The sequence below is a fragment of the Poromitra crassiceps genome (assembly GCF_964638095.1).
Source record: "Poromitra crassiceps genome assembly, chromosome: 9".
NCBI lineage: Eukaryota > Metazoa > Chordata > Actinopteri > Beryciformes > Melamphaidae > Poromitra > Poromitra crassiceps.
The window spans coordinates 26,307,227-26,319,400 of NC_139630.1; the positions used below are offsets into that span (position 1 = coordinate 26,307,227).

Below are 12,174 nucleotides of genomic sequence, written 5' to 3' on the forward strand. Positions count from 1 at the left end.
TGCGGAGGCTTATGAAGTGCAGCTCCATCTTCTTCTGCGGAGGCTTATGAAGTGCAGCTCCATCTTCTTCTGCGGAGGCTTATGAAGTGCAGCTCCATCTTCTTCTGGCGAGGCTTATGAAGTGCAGCTCCATCTTCTGCGGAGGAGGCTTATGAAGTGCAGCTCCATCTTCTTCTGGGGAGGCTTATGAAGTGCAGCTCCATCTTCTTCTGAGGAGACTTATGAAGTGCAGCTCCATCTTCTTCTGGGGAGACTTATGAAGTGCAGCTCCATCTTCTTCTGAGGAGACTTATGAAGTGCAGCTCCATCTTCTTCTTGCTAATTCTCACCCTACTGATTTGTGCGTCGCATCGTAAAGGGACCTACTGTAAGGGGCCGGTCTTTCCGAAAGCGGGTAAATCAGAGCCATATCATTGGTTGACATGGCTGGTGGGTGTGTGCGTGTGGAGGTGAGTGGGAAAAAAAACAGACTGATGGCTGGAAACCTATTTCTTATAATTTATAACAACATCGTTTGGGCCATCGCCACAAGAGGATTATTCAAAGCGGACGAACATGATGGTCATATAATTTTGGGAAGACATTCAAAGACAAAGAGCAACTAGAAATCAAAATGTAATGACCTGATGACCCGGTGCATTTGAAAGCTGCAGTTGGACTTGAATGTGATTGGTTCTGTTGGACTTGAATGTGATTGGTTCTAGCACTTGAATGTGATTGGTTCTAGCACTTGTTGTTTCATTTGCGTAATAACCTTTCTCATCACGTTCTGGGCCAGGTTCATGTTGCCGCCTCGCTTCTCTTAGACAATGAATGGAGGCAAACTGTTTGTCGAGGGAAATCGGATCTGTTGTGCAACTCGTGTGAGACACCTTTTTGTTTTGGATCAGATTGTATGATCTTTGCTATGTTGTTTGTTGAAAGTGTAAGAACAGGGTGATTGAGAGGGCAGTCTGATGTGTTTTTTTCCCCTTGATCAGGATCGAGGATTTGAAATATTATTTCAAAGGTGAGAACTTGAAGGTGACAGTGATGAATATCACACTGCTGTTCCCTTCTGTTCACCAGCTTCAGGACATGTTGACAACACAGGCACGGTGGCACAGTGGTAGTGTTCTTGTCTCGCACTCTCGCCCCACAGCAAGAAGGTCCCGGGTTCGATTCCCACCTGAGATGCTGTTGGCTCTGGCCGGTATGTCTCCCCAAGCCATCAGTGCCTGGTGCCCAGGTGGGCTATCTCGTCTCCAGAAAGGGTCTTTCTGGAGTTTGCATGTTCTCCCCATGTTGCCCTGGGGTTTCCTCCACATAACAATATGGACCCATCCCCCCCCCCACACACACACACACTAAAAACATGCAGAAGATCATCGTCTGACCAGCGGCGGATGGAAGAAGTTGGTCCCCGGGCGCTTCACTGCAGCTGCCCACCGCTTCTGCCCTGAACCATGGAGGAGGACGAGCCAGGATGGGTCAAACGTGGGGGACAAAGTTCACGGCGCCTCCAATTGCATGTGTGGCGTCTGTGACGAAATAAAGACAGGGTTTGTCTGTCCAGTTTCTGAACACGTGACGCAACCTAGAGACCAGCCAGGGTCACCATAAACTGCTGTGCAGAAGGTTCAAGAGCACTGAATCAGTGGGGATTGTCTGTGAGGCTTTATGTTTGTACCTCTACAGTGTGTCTTTATGCTGAATGTGTCCTGACCACTGTCCACTCTGCCTCTCACCCCATGTCTCCAGCTCCAGAGGGACCACCGTATGGACCGTCCGCTGATGAGGAGGAAATCGGAGCTTCCCCAGGACATCTCCACCGTCAGTGCCCTGGAGACGCACCGGAGGGCCGTGGACATGTTGACAACACATGACGGCCACTAAGAGACTCTCCTCGACCACCATGAACCAGCAACAGCATCCACAGAGGAACCACAGAGGAACCACAGGCCCACCGCGGCCCAGGCCAGCACAACAACAACAACAACAACACAACTACGGTATCTCAGTCCAGTCCAGCACAAACACAGAACTGAACTCAAGAGCCCCCAGCTCCACCTGACACTGAAAATGCCTGGTGCTGGACGGCCTGGCATGACCAGAACATGCACCATGCCCTGAACGTCACCCAAGATAGTGTTTTTTGTCTCTCTCTCTCCTCCCTCTTTTCCGCCTGTCCCCTCCTCTCGACTTGTCAATGTTTTAGGGGTGCTGTGCTGCCCCCTTCTGGTCATTTCTCTCAGGTGTTCCTTTCTTCTGTATGTGAGCGGTCTTTCTCTTGCCTCCTCTTTATCGATGTCAGGTGCTTGTACAAATAATATGAGCCCCCAACTGTAACCTCAGTAGAGGGTTTCTTTAGTTTGATTAAAAAAAGACAACAAGAAATCGGTTGATAATAACAAAAAATTATTGTTTCTATATATTTAACATTAGCTATTTTTCTCACAACTTAAACTAAACCGCTGTTAATATTTTTTTTCCTACATAGTATGAATGTTATGAGCTATTCTCACCTTAAGCAAGGAGAAGAAAGCACACTTACCAATCTGTATAGCGGTTAGTGCTCTAAGCGTAGGAGCTTGATATCCTCCCCCCCCCCCCAGTACATCTTCCATGCCCTGCGATGATTCATGGATTTTTTGCTTGATCAGCACAACATCTCGTCATGCGACTGTGTCTGGATTACAAGCGTCGTAACGCGGTTCTGTTCATCCGAAAGTGCTGGCCTGCCAGAGGTTCAAGTTCCAGGTTCTTCATCCAGTGGATCTCCGTTCCTGTGTAGAAGAATGGTTTGGTGCCAACTCCACTTAAACTTCACTTCATTTTATTTCTAATTGTGTTAGTAGGCAATACGTTAGCACAGGTTGGTTGCGGAGTGTGTTGGTGGCTCAAACAATGTGTCATTGTTCATAATTATACCTGTGGATGTATTTGATTGGAATCAGTCCAAGCTCAAGCCTGGTTTTGCTGCGCCAGTTACACGAGGGGACACACTGTAGATCTAGTCCAGTCATTTAGCTCGTGTGTTTAGTTAGCATGCTCGTTAGCGCACACTATTTGTCACTGTCATCCATGATGCTTACGAGAGTTCAGAGAGATGACGATGTTCGTTAGTCGTAGAGTTTACAAACCCCCCCCCCCTCGCTGAGATGCAGACATCATATCGCAGTGCGGTCGCGCGAGGAATCAAAAGGGAGGCGCCTGTTCTTGGGGGGGAGTCGTTGCTGGTCGCTTTGCTTTTTCTACTCCTCTCAAGCAAGACCCTTTTCTTTATCAAAAAGCTTGTTCGCTTCATCGACGAGATACGTTTGGTTTGAACAGGTCAAACACGAGCCTTTCTTTTCACAGTGCCTTTTATAGTCTAAGGGGATGTCGGCTCGGCTGAGAGTAGAGTAGTAGCGTTATCGAAATGCCAAAACCATAAAAAATTGTAAACGTCGGTTTCCAGAACGACGACGCGTTCGTAAGTCCGTACCGAACTCCGCACACACCTTGTTAACGGCAAAGTGCGTCCGAGCTGCTTTGACGACAGCACCACACGCCTTGTTCAATCTACAAAGCATCGTATAGAGTGGTGAAGCTAGAGAGGGGGAAGCAGAGGAGTTAGGCCCCGCCCCCCCCCCGACCACTTCAACGACAAACAAGCACTTCCTGGTGAAAACTTGAAGAAAAGAAAATGGAAACCTAACTGGAAGAAAAAAAAACTCGTAACTAATTGAAATCCGTGATGCTGTCCGTCTCGGCGCGTGGGCGGGGTCAGCTGCTCTCCTGTGTGCCTACTGATAACCGCTAGCCGACTCGCGGGAGAGGAAACCACCTCCCATAGCAACTTCTCATTCTGTGCCCCCCCCCCCTCTATCCCATTCCACTTTTCATTTGTGTCCTTGCGCCCATTGTCTGCCCCCCCCCCCCCCCCCCCCCGGTCCTCGTCACTGGCTGCACTTCCTCAGTAGAAGCCCACTACCCTTGAGGGGATCATTATTTCTGTTTGATCTGCTTCTGGAATCTGGACGCTTGCGACTTGTTTTTGTCGTGGTTTTATTTGTTCCTTGTTGGCCTGCAGAACACACCCGTCAGTGTTTTGGACTGAATGTGCAAGTTGTAAATAATAACCCATTGTTTCATTCTCTCCTTGTTTTTGTCTTAAAATAACATTTACCAATGATTTCATGCTTTTACCAAAATCCCATCCCCTACGTCTCCCCCTAAGTCTTGGTAAAATGAAGAAAAAAAAAATCTTCCATCACATCAGTGTTCAGTGTTCCGCCTCCTCTGGACTTGTGGGGTGTGCTGTACGAGTAGCGCAGCAACACGGCCCCGTTGTCCGCCCCCCCCGGAGCAGAGGAGTGTCCCGTTGGTGACTGTTGTTGTTCATGAAATGGCTTTAATAACTGCTTCTTTGGAGCTTTCTTCATTTGACATAAGCTTTGTTTTTCGTTGAAAAAGGATGATTATTTTGCAAGTGTCCTTTTAGTATACGTCTCGTACTAAATGGCTTCTAATATTGTACATATAGCGTACTTTTATTTTATGTTATAACTATTATTAAATGGTAGATTTCATATTTTGTACAAAGTACCCCCGTGTACAGAACACAGAGGTTATTAGCAACTGCAGACAGTTGGTATGTGGCACAGACTTCAACACGTGACTATTTACATTTAGAAACCGTATAGAATTTGGGTAGTTTTTTTTAAATACATTTGTAACGGACATCTTTTTTGTTTCCACCTCCAGACCTGTGTTGAGAGATCCTGCATACATTAGCTTTTTGTGTTTGCTTTTATCCAAATCTCCAGTGGTGTACATCTATCTATAATATGGCAAATAAAGAGAACATGTGAGTTTTATATTTTCATCCTAAAAAAAAATGTGCGTGTCATTATTAGCTAGTCTGTCTTTTTCTACCAATCGGCTCTCTAGATTCTGCCCAGGATCCCAGCCTTTCCCATAGGGACACTGCGGGAGCGTGTCGTCATTCAGAAACCACGCCCACGCGGAAACAAAAACTCCCCCCTCCCCCAAGGCGTTCTCCTATGTCACGTGTTGCACACAAAGATGATGTATACGGAAGATGAACACTCCCAACTTCCTTGACAGCTAAATCCACATTTTTCTTCTCGCCAATTCTCAATGGCTTCCTTGTTTTGCTCGGGAGTACAATTTTTTTTTTAATTGGCCATTTTTTACATTTGTTGTCTGCGCAGCCCACCACCACACAACAGCTTTTAGCTATGTTTAATTCAAGGAAAATGACGCTGGTGTATGGGAGCGAATGGGGTGCTTTCCCCCGTGATGGGCGTGGCCTATTTCATGCAGTGTCTCTTATAGGAGGGTTTGACATCCCATATTCACAGTACACGCTGTCCTCAAAACATTCACACTGAGTAACACGTCCCTCCTAATTGGAGAAGCACTTGTTAGGACTTGCTCGACTTTGACTTTGGTTCAAACAGCGGTCAATCCTGAAGGGTATTTAGAAAATGACCTTACATTGTAATTGTCAAACAGAATGCATCGGTTTCCCTTCCCTGTACTTGTTGGCTAGACGAATAGATCAAGGGAAGGTTACAGGGAAGCTTGGCTACATTCCAAAAATGTCACAGCTGCTTCGTTAGTTCACCCTCTCGTTACCACTCCTCTGTCAGGAAGAGAAGGGAGGCGGGGTGAAAGACAGCACCTGCACTTGAGCATCATCGCTGAAATTCAGTCTCTACGAGGAGAGTTCTAGCCTATATATGTACGAAGATATACTAACATAGCCTACATAAACTTTCAGATCTTGATTTCATCGTCATTTTGTATTCTTTTTCTTAGGGATGTACGATATTGTCTTTTTTTTGGCCGATATACCGATATTGTCCAACTCTTCATTTCCGATTGGATATCGGCCGATACCGATATATGCAGGCTCTTTTTTCACCAAAACTAATTTCAGGTAACAACATCACATTATCTCCTGTGGGTGAATTAACACATTATTATGCCTACTTTTATTGTGATGCCCCACTGGATGCATTCATAAATGCAACAAGGCTTTCCAAATGTAAACATTCTCCGTGCTAAATAAGAAAACGACTCCAAACAAACACAAAACCCACACACTCGCGCTCAAAAACTATACATCACATCGCTTATATTTTGACATTTTGAGTGAGAGCAGAAGTAGCTCAAGAATTTGATGTATATTATATGCATGTCGGCTTAAAGTTGTGTGTCATCATTGGCATAAAAACCGATACCGATATTTTCCGATATTACATTTTTATGCTAATATCAGCCGATGATATCGGACATCCCTACTTTTTCTCATACCTGATTGTCCAATCACCTCACATCTAGGAAGCACAGTATTTCACAGACTGCTGATCATAAGACAAACAATCATACTTTACTCCCTGGAGACGTGCCGAAGGAGACAGATTTTCTCGTCTCCTTTGTTCATGACCTTATAGTGCCAGCTGTCCTGATAAAGGTTTGCAGATCACAGAGGTGGAGGAGCTGTTGGTGGAGGAGCTGTTAGTGGAGGAGCTGTTGGTGGAGGAGCTGTTGGTGGAGGAGCTGTTAGTGGAGGACTACTTGACTACTGATGCTACAAGCAACATTGTTTGGGGAGTAATTCTGGGATGGAGGTACACATTTAATATAGGTAGGTACTGTATATTACATTTTCTTACAACTATCCCTGGTGATGAAATATGTCAGGAAATCATTTGTAGTTTAGTTAATAGCATTTTCCATTTGCCTCCAGCTCAACAGCCAAGAAACAATACAAAGACTCTTCACATTTTAGCATAATGTTTCCTTTACAAAAGTCTAACAACCTAAAAGCCAGTTTCAGTGTAACCTCCCTTATTGCATTTTCTTTCATAGTCCTTTGATGCCACCTTCTGGACGAAATGGGGAAACGTCCATCATTTCTGGTCATTGTGCTGTTGATTGAGTTACAAATTATCGCTTTCATACTGTACGTGAATTATGCTAATTTCTATTCAGCGGTTTTTAGAGTAATACAGGAGAGAAAAACAGTCCAGTGCCGTCTTTTCCCTTTGAAACCAACGACTTTTCTCAGTCAACATAGATCTCCAGATCTATCATACATTGGAGAACATTTTATTGGAGGTAGAAAGAGACTGACATCAGCTGACTGAAAACACAACATATTTCTGACACAATGGGTCAAGATCTCAAGCTTTGTCATTTTAGCTTTTTATTCATATAATTGAAGTTTTTGATGTTTGCTGTTTTAATCACTTTAGTCACAAATTGTCCTCAACATTAAAGACAATACATTATTTCTCATGGCTGGAAGTAGAGTGGTCCTGCGATCATTTTTTCCCCTCCGGCATTGGGCAGACCCGCTGCGCGGGCTCGCCGCACGCAGCTCGGCTGCTGCGTGGCCTCACCTGCTCTTGCATGCGCAGCGCACAATCACATGCTCTATTGGCATGCGCAGCGCACAATGGTTCAACGTCGCATCACTGATGACATCACAATGCCTATGACATCACTGATGTCACAATGCCTATGACACCATCAGTGCCTATGACATCATCAGTGATGTCATAAGATGATTTTGGTCAATAATGGTGTCACTGATGATGTCATAGACATTGTGACATCAGTGGCACATTATTTTGGTCAATAATGATGTCACTGATTAAATATTTTTTGAAATATTGAAAGGAGACGCATTCATGAAATTAGCACACCAGCATTCTAACTGAATTCATACCAATCAAAAGATTTATAAATCATGTGTTCATGAACAGATTTCTTGTTGGACGCTGCTAGGTGCCCTCACCAGCCATTCTCAGACATCTTCAAGCTCTTTAACAGACTTGTCTGAGGTCACTCAGTTCCCCATTCATTTTGGAGACAGCAGTGGCGGTTGGCAGCCACCCTCCCCTCGTGTCTTGTGTCTAGCACCCCTGCTGGAATCCGCGCTGAACTGAAATTAACCTGCACAGGAGAATGAAGGGATTCTGACCTTTTTCACCTTTTTTAAAACGCCACCATGGCAATAATGATACATTCCAAAAGACACTGGCATCATCGGGTATAGATTTGTCAGAATAGCTTTCTCCATTCTCCAACTCTTCAGTCGTGTCGTTTCTATTCCTTCAAAGTCTGTTTGATGGCTTTAAAATAGTTTGTTTCTCCTAAATGACTGCCCTAATGAGCATGCAAATGGTCCCTCACAAATGAAATAACCCAATTTGCATAATTATCAACACACGGCATCCCAATTATCTCAAAGAAAAGACTCCTTTGATGGGCTTGATGCGTCACTGAGGAATCAAATTACGTCAATGTTTTAAATTACTTTATCTCCCTCTTTCTCACATCACCCCCCCCCCACACACACACACACACACACACACACCTCATCTAATCGTTTTCCTGCGCTCAGAGATGAGCTCATTTAGATTCATTGTTTTTGCCCTGCAGTGAAAGTGCCGTGGCGTTTTCCTACTTCAAATCTGCTGTGTTGCGTTTGTGACGATGAGGTCCCGAGGGCCTCCTTTAACTGTCTTGTCGGTGATCAAATCTCGCTGTGCAACCCCCCTCAGGACTCCCCCGGTAACCACAAGACATCCTGTCACGACAAAGAATGTCAGACCCTATCGCCATGGAAACAGGGCTCATAAGTTTTGAGCGTCGACCCCGTTGTGACTGCATCCAATCGGATTTGAGGAAAAGCTTTCACTGCTTTACTCCGGCATTTGTGTGCATGTGAATCTATAGGCTATGTCTGGGTATGTCTCTTGTGTGTCTTTCTTTGTATGCCAATCCATTTTTTGCGTCCGTGTGTGTGTGTGTGTGAGTATAATGTCCAAATCTGGAGGGATTTGATGGTGTGTGTGTGTGTGTGTGTGTGTGTGTGAGAGAGATAGGTGGGTGGGTATGACTCAGCAGCAGCACAGCTTTTTGTGGCTGAATGGTGGAGAGAGAGGACCAGCTACCACGGGAGGATAGGAGCCAGAGAGTGACTCATCTTGACACCCTGGGGGTCTTGGATGCAGAGCAGCAAACACGACTGCTGCATGGTGTTGTATCCACTTCTTCCCCTCTCTCCTCTCCCCTCTCTTGGACAGTGTTGTTGGGCAGTAAAGTAACGCGTAGCGGAGGGTACACCGGGGCAGAGGGTGCGCCCGCCCTGGGCCCACTCCACAGTGGGCCCCCATTTTTTTTATTTTATTTTTTTTGCAGGCCAGGCCAGGCCACCGGGCATCGGCCCGACGTGCCCGATTATGCAGTCCGCGCCTGTCTTTGTGTGAGAGGGAGAGGGAGACAGGGGCAGACAGGGTGCTGTCTGTGACAGCCTGTCGCTGTCCATCTGCGGTGGTGCTGAACCCGAGGGCTGTGCCTCGGTGCTGAAACATCTGAAGAGGCCTGGCTGGCAACCTGTGTTGCTGTCTGTAAAGTGGCTTCACTGTAGGCTTTCTTGGACATAATATTACTTGGCTCAATGAGTGACAAATTGTGTTTTTGGATATAGGGGCTATCAGCTATTTTACAGTTGTGACTTAAAATGACTATTTAATAAAGTCAATGGTGTGAGTGGTGTGAGTGGAATTCGAATGCTGTGGGCTCCGTTACAGACAAGGTGCAGTTGGGTAAATAGTGCGAGTAACTTGCCCCACGCTGCTGTTGAATGAGAGAGTCGAGGCTTTTCTCATCGCCACATATAGAGAGGCAAAGTGACCGCCTACTTCCTGCTTCAGCGCTGTACGAGATTTTCATCCGCCATTTATTTTCCCATAGACATTTCGTAAAATGCGTAAAATGGTTGTACTTGTTCAAACCAAACGGTTCAGATATATTTAGAAGCAGGAGAGACCGCATAACATTTCACTCAGACCAAAACGTAAAGATATGGCTGATTTAAAGAAAATATTTTTTCAATGTAGTTTTTTTTTAGTTTTGGTCCAAGTGAAATGTTCTATGCTCTCTCCCAATTCTAAATATAGCCGAACCGTTTGGTTTGACAAAGTAAAACTATTTTCTATAAGCATTTTACGAGATGTGTATGGGAAAATAAATGGCGGATGAAAATCTCTGGTACAGTGCTGAAGCAGGAAGTAGGTGGTCACTTTGCCTCTCTATTAAAGACAGCCTGAGTGCAGCCCGGTCTCTTTCTTTGATGCTTGACACTCGCCATCACAGTCTCCTCAGCATCAAAGCAAAGCACTTGGGATCAGGCCAGGCGCCAGTCGGCCATCTTGCCTCACAGAAGACTGGCGGGAGAAGTTGGTAACGCTTTAGAATACAGTCCGTAACTTCCAGGGTCAATACAGGGTAACACAATATGAAACTACAGGGCAGTGTTGTTGGGCAGTAAAGTAACGCGTTCAGTAGCGGAGGGTACAGGGTAACAAAATCTGAAACTACAGGGTAAGTACAGGGTAACAAAATCTGAATTTATGGAATAAGGGGGTAATAAAGGGGGACTTATAAAGAACTTATACCGTAGCTATTTTTGTAACTACTACAACTACAACTTTTGTCACTTTTCGTACCTACTCTGTGGTTACAGGGTACTACGACCTATGAGAAATAATCATTTAAATTTAATTTCAATTTAGAAGAACTTGTACTGTAGTTATTCCGTAACTATTGGGTACAATAGTGACAGGACACATGATGTCCCCTAGAGGGGAGAGGACAGGACGGGACACATGATATCCGTTACAGGGGAGAAGACGGGACACACGATGCTGTTTGGAAGTTGGTGAAATGACGCTGTTGGTTTGTAAAATGACACTGACACCAGGCTGAAGGAGAGGGACAAAATAATATGCAGAGTAAGATAAACTTTTTTTTCCCTAAACACAAAGAAATAAAAAGTAGGAAAGGAAAAACTAGACGTTTATTTGAAAAGGTAATTTAAAGGTGAGGTAAATAAAGTAGCTTCTCGTGTGTGTGTGTGTGTGTGTGTGTGTGTGTGTGTGTCTGTGTCTGTGTCTGTGTCTGTGTGAGGTGGGGAAGGGGAGTTTCACCGTCACAAATTTTTACTCCAGTAGATGAGTTTTTCCATCAAACAATTCACATGCTATGAGTAAAGAGATATATCAGGTTCAACAAGACTCACCGGTGTTACACATGATTTGAGTCTACTTACTGTACTCCTACAACCTCTGTTTACCACGTCTCACCTCCTTCCATAGATTTGACTAAGTATACATTCAGCCCAAGCAGCCAATTCTTTTCACCTCGAACGCATGCGTTAGAAAGTGGCCCGGCGTGCAGCCATATCAAATCATTTACTTGTCATGGAAATTGAGCCATAATAGAAACTAATGTTACAGTACGTCTTCTCCGTTGTGTGTGTGTGTGTGTGTGTGTGTGTGTGTGTGTGTGTGTGTGTGTGTGCGCGCGCCTGCGTACATAAGTGCACGTGGGTGCATCCATAGATATAGAGAGGTGATAGAGAGGGCCACACAAAAACAGTAGCCTACTGTAACACCATCACTCCCAAATACAGCTACTAATTTGATGAAAAGGACTGGTAAACAAAGTTTATTATACCAACATTTATATTTTTCATATTCAAATTTAGTCATTCTTCCATTCAGATGACACCAGAAATTTTGCTCTAGCTTTAAAACAGCCCGCTACAGCAATTTGATGGGGTACATCACCCTAAGTTATACTAATCAGATTAGTAATGTTGCATGTGTGCAATGTGCATCCTGGATATAGTTTGTTACAATAGTGTTAACTCAAATGCTAACATTAAACAGTATGTGGATGGACAATGCTAACACCATTAGCGCTTCTGGAATGTACAGTCAAATAAAAACACAGATTTGGGTGGTCTAACCTAACCAACATTTTTATTTTGTTTTATTTATTAGTATATATATTTTTTGGGGAAATTAACCCAGGGGCCACACTGAGTGAGGTCGGGGGCCACATGCGGCCCGCGGGCCGCTAGTTGCCCACCCCTGATCCAGGGGATCAAGCTGTGGCAACCTCTTGACTAATAATCCCACTGCCATACACTCTTCTTCTACTGTGCCTGTCTGGAACATACAGACAGGAGAGCTTTATTACCTTCTCATATCTGGGCCACGTAGGGACATCCTCATTGTCTGCTAGATCAGCAGCAGGTCTGTACAATAGACGCATGTAACTGACTGTATGTGGGGCAGATGAAGCAGGACGCTGTTAGACGAC

At 44.9% G+C, this 12,174-nt stretch overlaps 1 protein-coding gene across 3 annotated transcripts in view; it reads left to right on the plus strand.

Moving 5' to 3' along the window:
• The window catches only part of ppp2r5cb (protein phosphatase 2, regulatory subunit B', gamma b), a 48,414-nt gene extending 43,568 nt beyond the window's left edge, over positions 1 to 4,846 (plus strand). For all 3 annotated transcript variants that reach the window (XM_083642578.1, XM_083642577.1, XM_083642579.1), the window contains one exon: positions 1,741 to 4,846. In XM_083642578.1, coding sequence (XP_083498704.1) covers positions 1,741 to 1,875 — 135 coding nt within the window. In that variant the 3' untranslated portion in view covers positions 1,876 to 4,846. The remainder of the gene's footprint in view (positions 1 to 1,740) is intronic.
• The last annotated feature ends 7,328 nt before the right edge of the window (positions 4,847 to 12,174 follow it).